Raw genomic sequence first — 21,880 nt, 5'->3', positions numbered from 1 at the left:
GAAACCTCAGCCGGTGAGGACATCGATAGCTATGGCTTCCTCTACTACTATGACCGCGGCTACGACAAGCCTCCTGTCAAGAATACGGAGCGAAAACTCAACGTCGTGGATCGCGCTGCGTACAATGTCACCACCTCTTCAGATCCCATAATCCAAGAACTGGCCGAAAAAGACGAAGCCACCATTTTTGCCACCGACAATATCCTCTCCATGCTCATGTGCGCTCCCCGATCCGTCTACAGTTGGGATTTAGTCATTACGAAGCAAGGGAGCAAACTGTATCTTGACAAGCGAGACGGCTCGTCCCTGGATATGGTATCTGTAAACGAGAATGCCGCGGATGCACCTTTGGAAGCGAGCGAGGGCAATAAAGATAGCATCAATTTTCCCGGCGCACTGGCGCTTGAGGCCACCTTCATTAATCACAATTTTGCGAATCAAACCGTCATGGAGAGCGAAACGAGCAAGTTGGAAATGCAGCACGAAAACCCCTTCTACAACCCGTCAGAAGAGACCGAACCTTTAGCATCCAAAGCCTACAAATACAGACGCTTCGACCTCTCGCTCGAGAAAGACGAAGATCCTCTGCATCTGATCGTCCGCACAGAGATCGATGCGGTTGTGAAGAATAATATCAGCGGCGAAGACCAATTACTCACCCTGAAAGCACTGAACGAGTTTGACCATAAGGCACAAGGTAGCGGCGGTGCTCTAGACTGGAGGACCAAACTTACGAGCCAGCGCGGTGCGGTGGTAGCAACGGAGATGAAGAACAACAGCTGCAAGTTGGCGAGATGGGCTACACAAGCTATATTGGCTGGCGCAGACGTGATGAAACTCGGGTAAGCAGTTATCACCGTCCGCCTACCTCTGCCACACAATCTGCTAACCTTTACTGACAGATTCGTATCCCGAGCTTCCCCCAAAATTCCCGACCGACATGTCATCCTCGGCGTCGTCGGCTACGATCCTCGCAAATTTGCTGAGCAGATGAATCTCAACCTCGCTAATGGCTGGGGTATCGTCCGGACCATTGTGGATATGTGCCGGAACATGAAAGATGGCAAATACGTCCTCGTGAAGGATCCAAATAAGGCGTTGTTGAGATTGTATGAGGTGCCGGTGGGGACGTTTGAGGAGGAAGACGGTGAGGAAATCGAGGGGACAGAGGCGGGTGGGGATGAAGATTAAAGGCTTGTTGGAAGGGAAGTGTCTGTACGTGTTGCTGGAGGAGCTTTACGACGATAATGTTGAGCATGAAAAAAGCATAGATGGATATATTGCCGAAACCATGCGATGTTCTTACGCCAGTGTCACCTTTGAACAGCCGCCTGTCATTGTCCCCAAACTTCATAAAGTGGCTATGACTTTGCTTTGGTAGACGGGTCATCCTTGGTTGATGTGACCTTTGGGTTCCATATGGGCCAGCGTTGAAAGCTCAAGCGCTGTTACCTACATCAATTTTTGCCATTCACAACCGTGCACCCCCATCTCCGTTTGGTGCACCACTCCTCTTCACCCCTTTACCAACCCCCTTCGGTTCAACAGGCTCAACCCATCCTCCCCATCTCTTCACCCTAACCGTTCCACTACCTCGAACACGCTCCCTTCAAATCCTCAGGTCCGAAACTCATGGGTAGCAGCTGCACTCACCGCCAATCAGTATCAGACCCATGCTCGAGCCAAGTAAAACAGTCCACACATACTTGTTCGAGCGTCTTTACCACACGGTTCCCGTCCTTGTCGTACATGAATATAGGTGTCGAGAGGGGACAAAATTCACGGATGCTGGTGTTCGATGGTCAGTGGATGTTGTGAGAGACGCGGTGTGAAGCTGTGGAGAAAGGCGTGGGAGGAGACGGCGACACACAATTGACGGCACATGCCACACGGTGACGCTTTTATCATGCCTGGTCAGTCCCCTTGTGTTCTTGTGGGATGAGGAGAAGAGCACGGAGGGAGTCTTGCTCCGACGATACACGTACCTGGTGGGGTGATGTCTGTGGCTACAGCGATTGCTTTGAAGGATAAGTGGCCTTGCGTCTGCGCCCGTCGTTACCCTCTTGACGTTCGAAAAGGACAGAAACCGCTGCAGGGGTGGACCCGTGGTTTCCAATTCTCGCGAGAGCGATAGCGTACGTAAACAAGGCCAAAGTGGGCTCGTGGAAAAGAGATCAACGAGAATGGGACACAAAACGTCGACTGACCACAGCGGTGGCCAATGCACATCTCTCGGCACACGTCCCGACGGGATAGCTCGCGTTTTCCACATTGGCTCCTACGACGATGGAGCCATCTTCGGACAGCAGAGCGGCACCGACGCGGAAGTGGGAGTATGGACCTGCCCTCGCATCAGCCCATGGATAATGTAATCGTATATTGTGTGCACGGAGATCAGTACATGAGGATGCAGGTGAGCAGACAGCATTGATAGATCGACAAAGTACAAGAAGGAGGAATCGTCAACGATCCAACGGGAAGGGCGTAAATGTTTGGGCAATGTGGAGAATTGCATAGGTATTAGATGGGATCCCACCAACGTAACAAGTTTACATCCTGCCAGCCTCAGGATCCTGTCGTCTCGAACCGGACGAACAGTTTTTCAAGTTGATGCAAACGCTCTGCAGGACAGGTATAGACATGGTAGATAGACGGCACCTACAGTATGCCCGCCCCTTCGCAGCAATAGCCTTGTCCTTGAGCTCCTCTACGGAACGGTCGTCAAGACCGAATTGGCCAGACCCCTTTCGGGTTTGGCTTGGCTCAGAGTGCATTGTCCAGATCTTGATAGGATCGGATGGAGGGAAAATGTCCCGTGGAAAGATGGTATGAAGTAGAGGAGTGTTGAGGAATGAGGATTCGACTCGGTCGGTATGAACTCAAAAGCTAGGATCAGTCTGTCGATATCTAGGAACGAGTGGAAGCTGCTGAGCGTAAACGATTGGTATCTACGCACCGCTCCATTATATTCAGGTTCGCTACAACTAGAATACATCCCGGAAGGAAGGAATGCACGCTCCCTATCATTCTCCCTGAATACCAGAAACGCCTAACAATGCCGCTGTCCTCTTTCCCTTCCAATCCTATCCTACACTTCTTCCTCCTCCTCATCTCCTAACAACTCGTCCTCATCTGGGTCAACAACTGCGTATCTTCCCCCTCTCGCAAAATCGCTCCGTTGCGTATACCTCCTTCCACTTCCAAACAGCCCGGTAATCCCTCTCCACGCGCTCGCGAGCAGAAGCGGCAACGTAGCTACCACAGCAACCACAGCACTGACCGCCGTAATTGGCCATGCGATCCATGGCTTGTCTGCATCAAACGCACTGCCTGAATCTCCAAGCCTGATACGTCCAAATTTGCCATCCCAATTAGCCCAGACCCAATACCCGACTCCTCCTGCGATGACAACCGGTAAGACGAATACCAGCGCGAAGAACCAGAACCCGCTGAGACCTTTCTTGCGCTGTTCACGGTCGAAGTCGCCTTCATGGCCTTCGCAGGGTATTTCTTTTGATGTGTATTCTAGTTCCTGGCCGCCTTTGCAAGTGTCGAGTGGAGTGCGGCGATAGCCTGTGGGAGTGAAATAGGACAATAATTCCGGGTTTTCGACACAAGCTTGGCTGTGGTCGGGGGGCGGCAGACCAGGGACGAGTTTGCAGGAGCCGTCATTGCCGACCTCGTAGTTGTAGTCACTACAGAAACGTATCAGCAAGAATGTGTTTCTAAGGGGACTGAAGATGATAGCCTTACCATTCAAAATCCTCCCTCGTGCAATCGCAGTTTCGGGAGATGCTGTGCAGATGTTGTATGTCTAACCCGTTATAACATTCGGCTTCAGGTCTTTTGCGGTGGTATTGCGCAACATGTCCAAATAGGCAGTTGTCTTTCTGAGTAGGATGCTTGGGTTCCCAGAGGAGGTAGTCACCCTTCTCTGGATTCTTCTCGTCCAATTCACATTGCTTGTCCGTCAAGCCTGTAAAGTCAAGATTGACGGTAGCAACGTTGCTGCCACTTGCGCTTTCTTTACCCCACAGAATGAAATTCCGTGACTTGTCAGAGGGAACAGTAGAGATGGCCGCAACAGTGAAGTCGGCGTCTGCGAAGACATATTCTTGCCAGTTGATGCCTTCGTTCAGAGAATAGAAAACAGATCGAGTGGCAACATCCTCTTCAACAATGACGATGATCGAACCCTGGTCGCCGTACTCCCACATGTAGTTGCCTTTCTTAACAGGGTACCATTCAACGCCACCATCTCGAGTGATGAAAGTGTCTGCATCAGGTTTCCTGCCCAGATACTGGCCAACATTACCGACACCCATCATCAAACCAATGGCTGATGGAGACGAGAATGTAGCACGCGGATCCCGGCGCTCGGTGTAGCTGTGAAGATGCAGAGAACATTTCAAGGTGTCCTTCGGATCGCACTCGTATTTACGACCCTCAGCGTCTTTAGATGGGGCTTGCAAAGGTGCCCATTGAGCACCATCGTTATGCGTAACCATGGTTCTCAGCTTTTTGGATTTACCCTGATCGGCCTCGTCGATGTTGGCAACAGTATTGACCAAAATGACTCCCTCGAGGCCAAGCATCTTCTCAAAATCGACATATCCCCGACCATTCCTGTTGACGCCATTGAGACTCATGACATAGGATGTGCCGTTGCTGTTACTCTTGATGATTGAACCATACTCAGACTCTTCGCGGTTATTGACCGTTACATGCAAGAAGACGGCGTGTGTAGAGCTATCCAGCACCGTGTAAGCCTTCTGAGCAGGCACCTCAAAGCTCGGCGGAAATCTTGCGTCGGCGAACGTCTTGCCATCCACGCTGGTATGGCATGTAAGAGCGTCACGGTCATCTTCCCGTCTGGCAGCTACAACGATGAATTCAGACATGGTGGCAAAATCAATGATATCGTTGAATGGCTTGTGATCGTCTGCGAACCAGTTGTCGCTCCACTTCAGCTGCAGAGGGTTGTCCGGCTTCTCGTCTTGGTACTGCTCGCAGTACACGAGCTTCTCGTTACCTCCACGGCCTTCCTTCTTGATGAACTCGCACTTGTTGACATAACGCAATCTATGGTCCCAAGTGGCACCTCTGTCTTCACTGAAGAAGGCAACATTATGGCAATTGCTCTTGCTAGATCCATCGCAGTCCACTGCACCAGTCCAAATGAGCCAGTCTTTATAGTCAGCATGGAAGCTCAGGATCTGAAGCTTGTCTCGAGTGGGCTCGGCTGGGGCTTCGAAATGGTCAATAGTGACGCCTCTGTTGACGGAGTAGAATACTTTCTTGCTGCCGGTAAGGAAGTATACCACATCATTGAAATATTGGTGAGGGTAAATGGCCGTGATCTCTTCATCCTCGAGAATCTGATCCCAGGTCTTACCAGCATCGGTAGTAATATAAACCTTACGGTCGTCAGTCCGCATGACAATGGTCTCGTCGGTACCCGTACTCCTGTCAGTCCTCTCCAAGTAGAAGTACTCTTCGAAGCGTCTTGCACGGAAAGTTGAGAGCTCTTTTGCTATTTGTCCACTTGCGGGTGGCCTGATGGTATCGTCGCAAGACCGCTCTACTTCTTCGTCCAACGCGACAGCACCCTTGGCTTCTCGATCGCAGTCGTTGCCAGGAATAAGCCTGAAGCCAGAGCTGCCCATGTATTTGGCATCTGAACGATCGCATTGATCTTTAGGCACTGGCAAAGTCCCAGCCGGAATGCACTCGCTTCCATCGTCGCTGGGAACGAAGTTGTAGTCACATTCGAAATCCTCATTAGCGCAAGCGCAAGGCTCGAACTCTGGTACAGGGTCCTTGAACTCTTGATCTACGAAACAATCGGCATCGGCCTTGCGTCTGCGGTACCATTGTTTGTGGCCCATGATACAAGTCGGGTCTCCGTTCTCGTCCACGCGCGCAGGCCACCGGTCGAAGTCATTGTCCTTGCATTTTCGTTCATGAAGCTCAGCAAAATCAATAGCGATTGCCATATGCTCCAGATCTGATCCTCCGCCGGTAGTAGCCATGAGGAAGAATTTGAGACTGGTAGAGTCGGGCGTGGTCGTGAGTAGCTTGGCACGAACTTTGTCACCGAGGTCTGCCTTCTCCCAGGATTTACCATGATCGAGAGAATACTGAATGGTGTCCGTGGGACCCTCGTCATAGATAGCCAGTAATACCGAACCTCTGTCACCAAATTCATATTTGTGAGCTTCTTTCACTGCTTTCCGCCAGGTCAAGCCGGCGTCGTCGGAGACATAGAGGTCACATTCTTCGTAATCCTTGAGGTATTTGCCTCTGTTGCCAATTCCCATGACAAGCCCTGGCGCCAGACTTGAAAATACTCTGCCCGAGTTGGTCATTTGTGACACAGAGTGGAGATGTATCTCGTCGTCGTCGTCTGTGGTGAGTGACTGGAATTTCCTCCCATCGTCAAAGCTGATCTTGCTCTTGATCTTCTTCTGAGCAAGGGGCGACTGTTCCACGTCCTCCCAGTTGTCCACTACATTGACCATCACGATCCCCTGGATACCCGCGATCTTCTCAAAGTCCACGATGCCCTTGTAGTTCCTATTTGTATGCTCAATATTCCGGGTGAAGTAGGTTCCGTTCGAGTTACTCGTAAAGAGAACCCCCATAGCATTGATCGGGGATGTAGTCATGACATCCACCTGAATGCTATAATTGGTACTCTCTAGGATTGTGTAGGCATCTTCCTCCAACTTATGATCGTTGGGGAACACAGCTCTGTGCCAAGTTTGCGCGTCATCCGTCACATACATCGCCAGCTCATCCGTACCTTTAGCACTTGCAGCGGCGACCAAAAAGCCCTTCACGACAGCGATGTTGATGATCCCTTGAACAGTACGGTCACCTTCCAGAACCGGCTCCTCCTCCTCGTCCTTGAAGTAATCATCTGAGACCACCAGCCGGTTGTCTCTCGTTGACCAAATACTCGCATACCGTCCCTTCACAACGCAGACCACTCGATCGTCGTTCTTGTCATCTGCACTTGTTTGGAACTGCGGCGTTGACCTAGCAAATACGCAGCTCCTGGTGTCCTGCCTCATCTCTATGGGAGGAGTCTTGAAGGCGTCTTTCGTGTAGTAAGCCATCTCATCGCACACAAACAGTTCAGTACAGATATTGACAATCACCTTGTCGCTGTCTGCCGCATGGAAGCTGAAGGGCGGTCGAAATGGGACAGGGTACCCTTGTATATCAAAACTCCGCCATGATTTGCCCCGATCGTCGGTTACCCAGTGTGTAGTCTCTTTGCCCCATACGTATGCCATCTCGTTGTTGTAGGGGTGCAGCACCAGGTCCAATGCTCGTCCTTCCGGAACATCGTCAATCACGCCCCACTCCTCGCCTGCATCCTCTGATCTTATTACGTTTCCAGCATTATCAAGTATAAGTATGACATCTGAATCTTCGAAGTAAAGAGGTGGGGCTGCGGGAGGGTTATCGAGTTTGGATTTGGTGATGCGTGGAGCATCTTTCTTTGCGGAGGCGGGTCCCGTCAACCATAATGCTTGCAAAAGGAGAAGGGACAGGGAGATGAGGAGAGGCGAAGAGCTTCGTAGAATCATTCTGGATGGTTGATAAGGGAAGAAGGAGGGGATTCCCTTGCGCTCGTGAGGTAGGGTCCGTAGGGACACATCAGCTTCGGGTGTTTGCTGTCGTGGCGAAATTACGGCAAAGCAAGCAAGGCGGCGCCAAGGCCGACTTCCAACAGCCGGGCCCGGCACGAGCTTTACACAGCAGCACTGCGACATGAATCTACATGTTAATCGCGCCTTTTACCATAGCTTTGACATGGACTACATGATGGCAATCTGCGACACCTTCGTTGAAGACCAGTCTCCATTATTGCTATCTAACACGGCGGCAAGCTCATCTGATGATCCTACAATCACAATGATTCCCCACGCCATGCAATATCCATCAATACATACTGTATGCAAGCTGACAGGGAGAAAGAGATTCGTTCAGCATGAGGGATATAGTCACTGCTTCCCCAAATCCATGCAAAATATCCTTCCTATCCCTGCAAAATGGGTCCCTTTTGTCCCAGTGAGGGAAGATCTTTCTAACTTTCGCCAACGCTTGATCCCATAAAAAACATTCTTCTTCCAACGCAAGGGGGTATCTGCGAGCTGCATGATGTGTCGACAAACGAGAGTTGGGGTTGTTGTAAATTAAAATCGTGATTGGTCCAAATGTGCTGTGCTGAATCGAATCGAAAATCAACGCTGCGTAAGTCGTGAGGTAGCCTGGAAGGATTCGAACGGCTCGAAGACTTCCACGGTCTCATATTGTGCGACGATTATGCTTCATCATCGCCCTCGTCCTCTTCATCCGCCTCTTCGCTCTCGCCGCTCGGTGTGTCCTTAGCCGGTTCGACCTTGGCCTTCTTGATTGGAGGGGTGCTCTCATCATCGTCAAGAGCGCCCGATTTCCTCTTGGACCCAGCAGAATCACTCGATTTGGCTGGCCCTGAGGTGTCGGATTCCTGGTTGTTCAGGTTCTCCAGAACCTTGGGAGCATACTTCTGCAGCTCTCCGCCTTCGCCTTTTTCGATGAGCGAAACTTCCTCGGCAGTTAGAAATCTTCCCCCAGGTCCCCTTGGCCGCCGCATCGCATGTTTATGTCTCGACTCATGCAGATATGGCTTACGGCCCTTTGAGGTGAGCCGAAGTGCCTCTTCCAACTTCTGACGAGCCACGCGTCGCTTCAGGATCCGATGGAATTGTTTGGCGTTTACATAAAGCGGCGCTTCTTCGGCACCTGTAGGCCCCGCTTCAGGAGAAGCCGCGTGGTGTTGCTGATGCTGATGCTGTGGAGGTGGCGGCATCTGAGGAGGGACAGAATTTCGTGGAGGCTGGTGGCCCATCATCACTGTTTGCGCGCTCTGGCCGTGTGGGCTGCTGACAGAGTGTCCCATATGACCTTGGGACATCCTGTGGTTTTGAGAGACCTGCGAAGGTAGAGGTCCCATCGTATTCGGCACTTGCGGTGGTGACCGTGGTGTTCGCTCATTTTTAACAGCGATACCTCCCATCCGCGGTGATCCAGCCATCGAAGTCTGAGGCATCGGGTAGCCATAACTCTGCTGCCCTGACGCGGCTGCGGTAGCCATAGCTGCTGCTTGGCCGGGCGTGATGTTGTACGGTTGATGCATGTTTGGCTGACCAACATACGACTGAGGATAGTTGAGGCCCGTGTGGTTTGCCTGAGGTGGTTGCTGCGTCGGGTATGAATGTCCTTGAGAGGGCAGAATGGTGGAAGCCTGTGTCTGATGCTGCATGTGCGGCGGTTGGCTAGGTGGAGATGTAATTGTTGGACTCTGTTGCGCGTTGGAGTAAGCCTGCATGTGCGGCGCCTGCGGATGCTGGCCGTAAGAATGTGCTTGAGGCTGCGCGTAATCCATCATGGATGGAACCTGGTCGAGTAGGTTTATTGTGTGTTTGTTGTGTAGCTCGTGAACGGCGTCTGTGCCTGCACACGCGAATCAGCGTGATCAAGGGTCGGATAGGCTGAAAAGGGTGGACCATGGGGAAGCTTACCAAGGATGTGTGGGGAATTGAAGATGTCAGAACTGCAGAGTAGACTTCTTTGGTTATGATTGGAAGGAGCTACTCTGTGGTCTCCGCACAGTCTTCGCGGCGGGGCCAGCCGGCTGCGTGGATTGGATGATTTTTATGCGCGGAGCTGCAGCCCTGGCATCTCTTAGTTTCCAGCACATAAACCTTACGTTCGATTGGATGAAGTAACAAATCAGAAACTCACCAAAAGTAATTTTCCTTTTGACAATAACAATAAGTGTACTGGATCGGCCGAAGATTCCCTGTGCTTTTAATGATTTGCGGTTCGTAGTACACGATAAGGCGTGACCGAGGCTGGGTGACAGAAGCTGCTCAGTGAGGCGGTGGTTGGGCTTCTATGCAGCGAACAGACTCCACGATTTGCGTGCGCTGTCAACTTACTCGTGACTCAGGGTTCGCCACGATAATGGCTGGCCACCGATTCTCCGAGTGCCTCAACGGTCGTGGTATGGCGCTAGACAACGAGCGTCAATTTGAGGGAATATTGACTCCACTAATGTCTTCTTGATCGATTTACACTAGCAGCACAATTGCCTGCGACGTCGACTCCTTTGGGTAGGTATGAGGCGGTGCGAGTGCTTAGTGGTGTATTGTCGGGGCAAGCTTTCGTCGCCACCGTTGGAGAGTTTCTTCCAACAGTACAGACAGGTGTGAAATGAGGCGGGCAATGAAAGCCAAAGGTTCGGAGCGTCAACTGTCGGCTTCAAAGCCAGGAAGGTGTTAGTATTGATTACATTAATAGATATGGACACGACAGGGAGCGGGGTTGATATTTGGGAGCAAGGCATGGACATGGCAAAGAGCGGTGATGATTTGATGCGTTGGCAGAGTATAGCGCGCGGAGAGCGGAGGTGCTGCAGGCCGAAAACATACCTTGTCGATCAACAGAACGTGTTAGGGATCCCAGCGTGCTGTAAGACTTGTGAATGGTGAATGGCGCCCGGAATGAATTTAAATGGACAGTGTTTCGAGTTATTCGGAGGGACTGGGTGTGAATGGCGTGTGGGTGGTTTATGAGGGACTTGGGCGGTGTTGAAGCGCTTCTATAGTTATCCAAACGCTGTCGGGTATGCAGGTCTCGTGTAATTCTGGTTTGCTTCCTTGCGACAGCCGTGGAAAATGGTGCACAACACTGAAGAAGAAGGATCGCAGCAGTCTAGGTATGTCCGTACTGTGCTCCGATGTTAATGACCCTGTTTGATGCGTCATGGTTAGAGAGAGTACATCAGTGACCCAATTAACGCGTCGTCGCCATACAAACGCTGACCAAAACCGTGATCGCTCTCGTGGCTGTGGATGAAGGGTCTAACTAAAGAATGAGACGCACGTTGTAAGATGCCAATTAAGCATTCTCAGTGGCCGAGAGTCGCATGAATGCCAGCTTGCGCGACCGTGGGGCTGGGTCCAGCAACAATCACCTGACGTCGCTGCTTGATGCGAACTTCTGTCGATAAAGCTGGGGAACAGAATAGTCTGCAATGCGATAGGTCGCCTTGTTCCCTAAACGCGGTTGCAGTCGATCTTCCGTGGGGTAGGTTACTGGGGAGTGGGAAGTGGGAGAGAAATTTTCGGTTTTCGGAGATGCTTGCGGGCGTGTTGATTGGAAGAAGAAGAAGTAGAAGAAGAAGAGCGAGCCAGTCAGCCAGTGACGAGGGGTGTTGGTGCTTGTTTAGGCTCAGCAAGCGCGCGTTGGTGGGAGGGAACTTTGGATGTAAAGCGAAGTGAAGTAAAGTAGAGTAAGTAAAGTAGTAGATTGGGGTCTTGAGAGCCAATGGAATAATTTGGCGAAGGATTTTCTGGGGTTTGGAGAAAGAAGAAGAAATGCGAGATATTGATTGGAGGGAAAGAGAAATATAAGTAATAATGCGCAAATTGTTTTTCTTTTCCCCCCTTATCCCTTATTTTCTTTTCGGGGTGTGCGGGGGGGGGAAAGAAGGCTCGGGGGGCAAAAAGGAGGGTTCACATTCACAAGCTGCCAGTCTGACAAAATTACCGGTGAGGAGAAGGCTGACCAACACTACGCCCGAATGCACCTGCTTCACAGCCCAGCGTCTACGGAGATTGTTTTTTTTGTTTTTGTTTTTGTTTTTCCATGAAATGAAGAATACTTGAATATTCATTCACTATTATGATTATTATCACATTGAATTACCGAAGATCTACACCCATCAGGACGCGGTTTTAAAATCACTCGTGACAATTATCTGCCAACCAAATCCTTCATCACCTCCCGCACAGTCCTCGTAAATGATAAAGTAACTAGTTAAGTACTCCGTATTAGAGTATCCCACGCTCGGAGAGTAAGCACTTGTCCGATAGCCGCCCTTCACACCCTCATCATTGAAGTGTGTTTCAGCTACGCGCTCATCCAGATTCCAGATGCACGTCACTACATGTACGCCTTAGTATCGATCGGCATCGATGCTGATGGTTGGCGGAAGAAGTAAGGTAAAGTAGGTAAGGTAAGTCGGGACTCGGTAGTCATTCCTTGTCGATTATCCAGAGAATGCTTAATGATTAAGTCTATTAAGTCTCCGGAGTGATTGCTCTCAAACGTGGCTCCAAAAAACCGAAGAATCAAAAACGCTGAGCTCGAGGCTTCCATGTGGCAGTGGCAGTGGCAGTGGCAGTGGCACCCACCTGCCACCTGGGGCAAAAGTCTGGAACATTCTCTCCCGACTGGCCGATGCCAACACCACACCATAAACCCGGCTTTCACATTGCCGAGATGCTTAACATCAGACTGACATGCTTTAGTGCCAGCCTGCTAGTGCCCGGCAAGAGTCTTGGCTAAGGTACCTTAGCCTAGTTTAGCTTAGTTTAGCTTACCTTGCTTTACCTGGCAGAAAGTAAAGTACCGACGGCCGGATATCAAGCTCTCTCTCCAATATCTGCAAGGGAAATCTCTCTGCACTTGATATTGCATTATTTCCGTGTCACTGTTATGCATATACTGCTGATTCGACGACATGCTTGCTGCATATTGCATACGATAGATTACCTGCTCAGAGTTGGGGGGGAAAAAAGGACAACCCTGCATGAAGTACTTAGAATCACCTCGGAACAACGATCATGCATGAAAACAGCTAAGAGCCGTTGCAGTGAATCAGATTCCACCCCCCGTGGAAGCATGTCTCGGTAGGAGAAGTCCGGTCATTCACCTCTGAAGCAGTGCAGGTCCGTATTTGAAACCTGTTTGACTCAGCCGGGCGGGCTACTCCGAACATGATCCAGTATCAGACCTTCGAAAATGCATCTCGGCTTGTCGCATTCTTACTATTGGTCATAATCCGCGCTGTGGATTGCGAGACCAATTTGTCGTGTAGCAGGCCTTCATAAGTGATCAACAAAGTAATGATTGGGCCAAGATAGCAATCGTTACAATACAACGATTCGAAATCATCCTAACCGTTTGGAGCATGGGGTTTTCTGATGCTTTTCAAACAGATGCCTGTCAACCACCAGGAACACCTATCGTCCCCACCCTCTCAATCCTTCGTAAACGGCAAAGATGAATGCCGAGCTCGGAGCGGCCCTTCCCACCGTGATACCGCAGCCCCTGTACAGACCCCTAATTCCTTGCTGTTGCCACAACGCTTTTCCGGATCCCCAAAAAGTCCTCCGTACCTGCCCGCCAGCGCTGACTTCCTCGGTCTGCATCCGCGACTTAATCGTGTCGGCAGGGAAGAAGACAAAATTGTAGGTCACGCCGGCTGTGGCCCCTGCGAGCATCTGTTGATACAACGGCAGTGTGTCTTCCTTTGCTGCTTTCACCATCGATGGTGTATAACGAGCATTATATTCCCTGAACTGCGCACTCACACCCTCGTAGCTTCCGAACCAAGCTGCTGAACCCCCAGTCTCGCGGATCAGAGTTCCCAGCTGCCCATGCCAGAAGCCAAGAATGCCGTAGTGACGGAAGACTGATGCAATGATCGAGAGAGGTCCTGGGCCTTGAACACTGGAAGGCGAGAGCGGGACTTGCATCTGGCATTTCACCAACTCGATTGGTGTAAGTAAGAGGCTTGTAAAGGCACCGCTGGCTCCTCCGCTGGCTATCAATGCACTCAACGGTAGCGGATTGCCATTCTCGGGTGAGATGATGGTAGCTTGGAGCGCGGTTTGAGCGATGCGGTAACTGAAAAAGAGACTACTCGTCTCTATCGCTGCGCCGAGCAAAGGAGCGCTGATACCGCGGTATAAACCTGTGATTCCTTCTTTTCGGAGAGATTGCCGGAAGCAATCAAGAGGCCCTTGATAGCGGAGAGGAAGAGTGTCTGGCTGGGACTGCAGCCGCACTTTCACAGTGTCAAAAGGGTACTCAATCGTTTTGCCTATCACACCAGCTATAGAGCCAAATGTGAGGTCTTTCAATGCCTCAGTTCCATGGTCGCTTGAATTTTTGCAAACAGGCTCCGAGGGGAGGTCATCTTTGCTATTTGTCAAGGATGTTATCCTTCCTTCCACCGCGTCGGTCATCGATGGTGCAGCTTCTTACAAAGCCAGGAGCCGAAAAGGTCAAGGCAGACGGCCGTTCTAGAAGAGATAGAACGGCCCTGTAGCGTTATCGGTTGAGCATCTCGCTTGTGAGTGGTTACAATAAGTTGCGAGCGGTGAGTAGAGTAGAATAGGTTCAGGACATGCTTGGCATATTTTGAGTTGGAGAACTGTGATAAGAGAATCGGAGTTCATATAGCGCGAGAGGATTCAAGCTCTTTGTTCTTTGGCGTGAGTTGTAAAAGTGAGATTTCTGTGCTCGTGTGAGACCCTTTTCACCTCTTGATTCTAGTGCCGCTATACCTTCCCTTCTGAGAACATCGATTTGCCTGTGAAGAGCTGGAGAAATTTCTATTCGGTAACGACAGCGACTCTGGCACTCTTTTTGGTCCTGGAATACCACCATTGTTATGCTCCGCTAGTATACTAGCAGTTCATACTTGAAAGTCATCCGAGAGGCAGCGCGGTAGGTATGATGTCCAATTCCGCGCCTACAGCATCAGCATTGACAACTCCAGGATTACGAAAGAATGGTAAGAGCTCACGACATATTTGGTTTGGCTCAGGGTCACTTCACTGACTTTGATACAGGCAAGCAATGGCACCCCCAAAAGTGCGCCTTCCGCCCAACATCCGGGCAGACCTCGTACGAAAAGCGCACTGCGGGGCGGAAAGCAATGACTGCCATGAAGGCAAAGGAAAAGGAAATGAAGGATGAGAAAGAGAATGAAAGACAAGTACGTCAAGATGCCCGCTGGCCGTATGGATATGGTACTGAACGGAGAGTATCAGAGTCGTATACAAGCGATCAAAGACAAGAGAGCAGCGAAGGAAGAGAAGGAGCGCTATGAGAAGATGGCGGAAAAGATGCATGCCAAGAGGGTGGAGAGACTGAAGAGGAGGGAGAAGAGGAACAAGCTGCTGAAGTCATGAGTCGGGAGGCACTACGAGAGCAGGTGAACGATCTGAGGGCACGATTATCGAAGCATAGCGCTTGGAGTTGGCTTGGTTACTCCTAGATTCAGGCATGACACCACGAAGGACGAGTAGGACGATTTCAAAGCTACCAGAGGTACTGAACTGTCCAGTCTATTGCATGTGATAAGTTTTCCATAACGTGAACGAGACCATCATCGAGCTCCACCGTGACCTAAAAATCCATAAACATTCCCCATATCCCCACCATCCCTCCCCCGTCCCCATCCATCAACCACACCCTCAACGATGATCCGCCCAACCACCCCCTCCAACCAGCCCCAGCTGTCCACTCCGCCCCGCTCGACAACCTTTCCCACCAAACCCGCCCATAGACACCACATTCCGCACCACCCCCACCGCGTCCACCACCAACACCACGACAAAAGCGTCCCCCAATCCGCAATCCTTCCCGCCACCTCAAACCCGTTCGGTGACTTTCTGTCCAAGACGAATAGTAGGATAGACGGTAGGGTAGATGACGGCAAGAGCCCCTCGAGAGGACTGGAGCAGCCGCAGGTTAATGAGAGGGCGAGTGAAGTGAAGGAGGCGGAGAAGGAGAGGGAGCGGGAGAGGGAGGCGTGGAAGGAGGTGGAGAGGTTGCGGGTGAGGAGGGACGCTGCTGATGAGTGTGTCTACATTCCTGTACCTGGATTGAACGGCAACGAAGATGCTCATTACTCTACTGTTGAAGTGATCTCCGAACCCGCCTCACCACCCTCTCGACCCTGTCGACTACAACGACCCGCCGCCTAGATTACACATACTACTCCCTCCTCTCCTCAACCTCCTCTCTCGCCTCCGCAGTCTCCTCCCTATCGTCCCTCTCCACCCAAACCTCGACCCTCCAAACGCGCTTCACGTCTTTGAGCTCCTCCCTCACCTCGGAAATAACAACTCAAATCTCTTCCTCTGACAAGTCTTTTGACGCTCAAGCTGGTCGTATCTCTCAGTTGGAAACACGTATAAAGGAGGGAATGGAGAAAGTAGGGACGTTGGGAGAGAGGCTACATGGAGTGAGAGAGAAAGTCGAGAGGAGCTCACTGCAAGATAGGGAATCGAGACGGATAATTGGCAGGAGGTTGAAAATGCTGTGGGGGGCATTGGGACTCCTGATTGGGTTACTCTTGATATTGACGGCGACCAGGCAATGGCGACGGGACAAATATGTCATGACGGATGAGGTTGTGCATTTGGGAAATCGGACGGAGGTGTTTGAGGACGTGGTGGGCATCCGCCAGGGAAAATGGGAGCAGAGAAGAGAAAGGCAACGAGATGATGAGGGTTGGAGGCCAGGTGGGCAGACGAAGAAAAGAGTGGAGGACACGACCGCGAGGAGTTCGGCCGTGGACGCAGACGCCACGTTACGACTTTTTGACGAGTTATGAGAACATGACAGCATACGGAAACTACCGATGGAAAATAGCAACAGTAAAGTAATAGGGTATCTTAACACAAATCGAAGCGCCATTTTGCTGTTTCGTCTACCCACGTAAATTAATATTCGCCCTTGATTTGCAGTCCGAACATGTCAAGTGCCGAAAATGTCATAATGGTAGTCCTCGTCGAGCCCTTCGCGGCTGGGTATCTCAGGGGCCTCACCCGCAAGAAGCATATCATCAAATCTGACATTCAACAGCCTGATCTTGAGGCCATAATCCTGCACCATGGCAATCAGTTTCTTGGTCTCGTTTGTGATTGGCTGCTGATTCAACAACATGCGCAAACCGTCCAGCCATTCCACGGCCAGATTGTGAGTTTGTGGGTGAAGGGTAAGCAGTGTCACTTCCTTTCGAGGCGGCTTGGTTGCTATAGAGCCTGCACGAGTGTGGCTCTTGGGTGAGGTGGGACGTGAGTTGGAGGGAAGGTAGCCACGGATGGTTATCTTCCTTGCAGAGATAGAGTTGTGAGTCGCTTTAAGGGTAGTTGTTGAGGAATTGGGCTCAGAGGCTGTGGAGACGTCCGAGGTAACGAACACTGTTGTGAGGTCGATCCTCTCAAGCAGTCCCTCCAGATTTGGCTCCTCATCACCAGGAACGTCGAAGTCGGCGTAGTGTAGAAAGCGCCTGTTGTGGGCTAGTTTTGCATAGCGTTGAGAAGTTGGATTGGACGGGTTAAGATCCTGCTTTGTCGCAGCGCCTTTTTCGCTATCGTGACCATGGCAGTTCGGGAACCATGCTCCTGCTAATAGACATCGTATGCGCTGCTCTTTGACAAATTGCAACGCTTCGTGGTACAGCTCGTCTCGGATTTGGCCAAGGTGATGACCCCAGTGGCCTTCGTAGGTCAATTCAAGCAGCTCCATCTGCAAATGCCTTAATCGTCTCAATTCGAATTGCTGAATTTCTGTTTCGACTACATCGACGTCGCTCAATCTTGTAGCTCCGCCAACCACTTCTTCGAGCAGTATTCGGACCAGGTCGGCGATCTTTATGAAGTCTTCAGTCTCGGCACCAGTAGTTTGCCATAGCCGGAAGAAAGCCTGTAGACCAGCAGTGTGGAGTAATGACCACTGCAAAATCAGAGGCTTGAAAACCTTGTCAAAGTTCGTTCGTGACTCGAAGGAGAGCTGGAATTTGCCATCGTCAATATCTGCTTTCTCAATTTCAAAATGCTCGCAAAGCATCGAAGTCACCGCAAGACTTGCTCTGGCAATTGGACATCTTTGTTCTGCCAACTTGGTTGATTGCTCCAGCAGGAGCTTCTGAAAACCATCCTCCTGCCGTCTCACATATTCTATCAAGTCTACCATCCCCAGATAACCAACATCTCCAAATTCCCAGGCTGGAGTCTCCGACTCGAACCCCAGACGTCTCCACTTTTCTGGGTTATGTCTCTTCTTCACACCCTCTTCTCCATCATCCACTGGTGTCGTGACTCTTTCAGGATTGCTAGCTAAGTGTATGCTTTTCAGAGCTCTTCTATGATCCGACTTATCTAGATCCACAGGAATATCTCGCCATTTACGAAGCAGCACTTTTGTCAATGCCTGATACTCGAGCAGTGGATGTGACAGATCCTGTAACGCTGTGCTTTGCATGAGTGTATAGACCGCTTTGATGACACCGAGGTCTTGCAGCCGCTTGATGAATTTAGGCCAGTCAGCTTCTGAGTGGTTGTTAATAGCTTCTCGCATCAACGAATTGATGAGCAGCAACGCATTGGCACATAAAGCGTGATCGGCGGAAGATAATCTACTGACGAGCATCTCGAGGAACTGTGGGTACACAGACATAGCGGGCTGTATAGCTCGAAAGCCAGAGCTGTCGGGCTGAGATATCTTGCTCGAGGCGGTATAGGGATGAGAGACGATGTAGACTAGAATTGACATGGCACCGCGAAGGATGTTGACCAGTGGATGAGTGACGACCAGCTCGACAACCTACATTTCCATGTCAGCTGCCATCTTGAGAACATCTGAAGGAAAGTTTACCCTTTCCACAAGATCTTGATTGACATACTCCCAGCCCTTGTCCACCTCTAGCAGTCTTGAGAAGGAGGTCAAGCTATAGGCCAAAGTATTGCCGGTAGCGTGGAGTGTTAGATATCGTAACTTCGTTAGGCCTCCTTCCAGTATGAAAACATCAGCAAACGATGGATCCCCAATATTGGACTGCAACTTGAAGACGGCCATCTTGCGCACGGCATCCTCATCACTGCCTAGGCGCTCAACGAGCTCCGAGACATTGATGCTATCCATGGCCTGAGGCCTGTCCTTGTACAAGCTGTGAAAATCAAGGAGGCATTTCAATTGATCATCTCGATGGTTGAACTTGATCAAATGTACCTTATTTACGTAGACATTGGGGCAGCTGCAGGTCCTCGCTAGCGCTTTTGCCGAGCCAGGCGCCGGACTTTTGTGCTTATACTTTATAATTTATACTTCAAGGTATCACCAGAATCTCCGGGCTCTGAAGTCCCGGGCATTATGGATAGAGGATGACCGTAACCCTTCCGAGGTTCCAAACAGGCTCTACCTGAAGACCGCCTCTAGTATGCCACCGGTGGCTGACTACATCTAACATCATGATATCAATACAATCTCCCTTTCACCTCGTTAATGTACCCCGCCCTCATGCACTTCAGAATTAGCAGGCGCCGTCCTCCCACCCCCTTGCTGCGCCTCCTGATTCTCTCTCGAAAATGCAGCATCCCAATCCCCCGGCGCGCTATCTTCAGTCTAGGTTATGATTTCAGAGTCAGTAATGCCTATCCGGGAGGGTATATTGAGCCTTGAAACATGTCTACAAAGTAGACACTCTCAAGACACGTCTCAAGGCTCAAGATCTGGTCCAGAAGAGCAAATATGATCTCCGAAGATTGCGTACGTTAGTCCCTGAAGGTCCTCGCTGCGATCCCTGCGAGTCGACATTGGAGTGGGTAGAATCTGACAGGTTCTCTCGATTTTGGGTGGAGAGCATGCCAGGATCGGTGTGGATGGTGAGAAGTCCAGGAGGAGACGTGTTGTGGGTATGAAGGGCAGAGGCACTCTTGGAGATGAGCGGTGCTGAAGGTTCATCTCCTGAGTTCATAGTGGGGTCGTTGTGGAGGGTTGCTGGGGAGGGAAGGGGGCTGCTGTACGCAAGGAGGGCCATGAGAGTGAAGCCTGCTAGGAGAAGAGTAAGGAGCGCTGCTGTCGTTAGTGAGGGAGGTGCCATCATCGGAGGGCGGACAAGGCCTTGCGCACTGGTTTTCATAACATGAGCACTTGTGTACCAGTGTGCTAGAGGGAAGTTCCGTGACTGAGGTTGAAAGGTGTGAGGAGAGGGGAATGGTTCCTCGGGGCTTGGAGGTCCTGAAAATGATGACTTGATTGTATATCTTCTTAATTGAATTTGGAGCTGGAGGTCATTCATCTGGTTAGAATCGATCCTGGACCACGCAAGAACTTAGGAGCGCAATGGCCGTTTGACGGCAGTAGAATGCGACGGCATCTCAAACGTCGAAACCTATACCAAATGGTAAAGCGAGAACTTGAATCGCTCCATGGTGGTCAGTAGAAGAAGTCGCAAACAGCGCTCTTCCCAGGGTCCACGAGCAACGTGCGGGTCATCCAGCCCCACCGTGGATCCTTCGGGTGTTTTGGGTGGCTTTCTGGCTCGTATTTCATGCGCTCTGATCGAGATAAAGTGGGAAGAAGGGCATGACACATGCGCCTAAGATATCGTCATGAAGCGCTTTGGATATAAGCATCGCGCGAGTTCGAGTCGACCCACCAGATCATTCGGCATCCCGATAGTCCCAACATTGTCCACTGGAATTCATCGCGAGAGAAGAACGGTACTACTGGCGGATCTGCCTGGCTGTTTGGAACTTCTAGCGAGATTGCTGAAGTATGCGCTCTGTGCATCTCGCTTCTCCCGTCCTGGGCGGTACTCCAGGATCCATCATTTCTGTCCTCCTTGTTAAAGGAGTGAGATGGGTGAGATTACAACCCATTCGATCATAATGCACCATGATGGTGGTCCCAAATTGCCGTTGCATGATAGAACACTTTTCCTTAGCCGGAAGTTGTGATCGGCATTTCTCAAATAAATCAGCTCTGAGCTTGTAGATGGTCTACAGGGCTCCCAGGTATACATCAACTTTAACAGACTCCGAATCATTGACAGCTTGCGGAATTGCCTGTACCCACAAGGAAGCTTAGTAGATAGGGATAGCTTTCGAGGAGCCACGAGAACCGGAGCGGCACGAGAGACGGGCTTTGAGTTTGGATTACCAGTAACCCAGACAAAAAACAGAAAGTCAAAGTCTTCTAAAGTGTGCTGACGGTATCAAATTTGTCCTGATCTTTCAAAAGCTGTCACGACTAGCACAACAAGAGGTTGGAAATGGCAGTGAGAATGGCTCGGTAAGAAAACAGAGAGCATTTCCAGCTAACGGCAGAGGAAGCTTCTACCTACCGACATTTATCACGCGAGGTAATAGACAACGATATGGAGGTCTTGAGAGTCTTGCAGGCAGTCGACGAGCGGGGTCACCCGATATGCACAGATAGCACCGCCCCCTCAAAGCCCGCTCCGTTGCACTGACGACCTTCGCTTAGCCTGCTCGCAGAGGTGCTATAGCGCTGCACGTGTAATGCTGTTAATGAATGCAACTGTGGGAAGAGTCATGCTTCGACCACTTGAACTTGATCTCTCATGAATCAGGTTGACCGCCCTTGATTGACCGTCGGTCTTCCAATACGTGATTGAAAGCGCTGGCAAGTGCACGATTAGAACATGAGACATTGAGTAAAGTTGTACCACAGACAAGCTCCATACAGACCAATGACTTAGTAAACCATTGTTCCGCAACGTGATCGCAGGCATCTGTAGGTTGCTCGTGGAATGAGTGCACATTTTCCGTTGTTTGCAGGTTGTATGGTCAAGGTGCATGTATGCAGATTTGCAACAGCGCGTTTTCAATGAAATCGGGACAGCGTATATAAATGAAACGCTCCAATCCTGCGACCGAAGCCGGACAATGACTAAAACCTACTCAGTGCTGGTAGCTTGTCTTGTCCTGTCCACGCAGTTGGACATTGCAAGAACAAATAACCCCGCGTTACAAAAGAAACTCATGGCTGCATCTTCAGTCGGTTCCACACAACTTTGGCTGCTTGAATAGGCGCAACAATGGCCTGTCCAACTGGGATAAGCTTACAGTATACTTCAACCTTGCGGGTGCTTGGTTTTGTGACAGGTGCATTTGGTTGGTGCTGCCGGCTCCGAGGTTCATCAAGGTCTCCCGTCGCTTATGAACTAGATCTTCTCTGCATGTTCTAGTTTATAAAACATGGGATTGTTATT

The 21,880-nt window shown here is 50.7% G+C and overlaps 7 protein-coding genes across 7 annotated transcripts in view; 3 read left to right on the top strand and 4 right to left on the bottom strand.

Moving 5' to 3' along the window:
* The window catches only part of HO133_003364 (uncharacterized protein), a gene marked incomplete at both ends in the record, with an annotated part of 1,851 nt that extends 660 nt beyond the window's left edge, over window positions 1–1,191 (top strand). Inside the window, 2 exons of the mRNA XM_037294286.1 lie at window positions 1–842; window positions 903–1,191. The exon at window positions 1–842 is cut by the window's left edge and continues 398 nt beyond it. Of these exons, the coding sequence (XP_037149667.1) occupies window positions 1–842; window positions 903–1,191 (1,131 nt within the window). The remainder of the gene's footprint in view (window positions 843–902) is intronic.
* Window positions 1,192–3,088: 1,897 nt separating this feature from the next.
* HO133_003363 (uncharacterized protein) lies at window positions 3,089–7,598 on the bottom strand (the record flags this gene model as incomplete). The annotated part of the gene is made up of 2 exons (XM_037294285.1): window positions 3,089–3,695; window positions 3,754–7,598. The coding sequence occupies 2 exons, from the start codon at window positions 7,596–7,598 to the stop codon at window positions 3,089–3,091; spliced, it is 4,452 nt and encodes a 1,483-aa protein (XP_037149666.1).
* A 737-nt stretch (window positions 7,599–8,335) lies between these two features.
* On the bottom strand, window positions 8,336–9,439 carry HO133_003362 (uncharacterized protein; the record flags this gene model as incomplete). Its single annotated transcript, XM_037294284.1, has 1 exon — window positions 8,336–9,439. The coding sequence occupies one exon, from the start codon at window positions 9,437–9,439 to the stop codon at window positions 8,336–8,338; it is 1,104 nt and encodes a 367-aa protein (XP_037149665.1).
* A 3,629-nt stretch (window positions 9,440–13,068) lies between these two features.
* On the bottom strand, window positions 13,069–14,093 carry HO133_003361 (uncharacterized protein; the record flags this gene model as incomplete). Its single annotated transcript, XM_037294283.1, has 2 exons — window positions 13,069–13,173; window positions 13,242–14,093. The coding sequence occupies 2 exons, from the start codon at window positions 14,091–14,093 to the stop codon at window positions 13,069–13,071; spliced, it is 957 nt and encodes a 318-aa protein (XP_037149664.1).
* A 490-nt stretch (window positions 14,094–14,583) lies between these two features.
* HO133_003360 (uncharacterized protein) lies at window positions 14,584–15,044 on the top strand (the record flags this gene model as incomplete). Its single annotated transcript, XM_037294282.1, has 3 exons — window positions 14,584–14,644; window positions 14,703–14,848; window positions 14,904–15,044. The coding sequence occupies 3 exons, from the start codon at window positions 14,584–14,586 to the stop codon at window positions 15,042–15,044; spliced, it is 348 nt and encodes a 115-aa protein (XP_037149663.1).
* Window positions 15,045–15,335: 291 nt separating this feature from the next.
* Window positions 15,336–16,474, top strand: HO133_003359 (uncharacterized protein; the record flags this gene model as incomplete). The annotated part of the gene is made up of 2 exons (XM_037294281.1): window positions 15,336–15,715; window positions 15,781–16,474. 2 exons carry the CDS (start codon window positions 15,336–15,338, stop codon window positions 16,472–16,474), a joined length of 1,074 nt encoding a protein of 357 aa, XP_037149662.1.
* Window positions 16,475–16,617: 143 nt separating this feature from the next.
* HO133_003358 (uncharacterized protein) lies at window positions 16,618–19,942 on the bottom strand (the record flags this gene model as incomplete). The annotated part of the gene is made up of 4 exons (XM_037294280.1): window positions 16,618–18,468; window positions 18,520–18,954; window positions 19,153–19,266; window positions 19,415–19,942. The coding sequence occupies 4 exons, from the start codon at window positions 19,940–19,942 to the stop codon at window positions 16,618–16,620; spliced, it is 2,928 nt and encodes a 975-aa protein (XP_037149661.1).
* Between the last annotated feature and the right edge of the window lie 1,938 nt (window positions 19,943–21,880).

The sequence above is a fragment of the Letharia lupina genome, assembly GCF_014066315.1.
Source record: "Letharia lupina isolate WasteWater1 chromosome Unknown contig_17, whole genome shotgun sequence".
Lineage (NCBI taxonomy): Eukaryota > Fungi > Ascomycota > Lecanoromycetes > Lecanorales > Parmeliaceae > Letharia > Letharia lupina.
The sequence above is the reverse complement of the archived record's forward strand: the minus strand, read 5'-3'. Positions and strand labels throughout refer to the sequence as shown.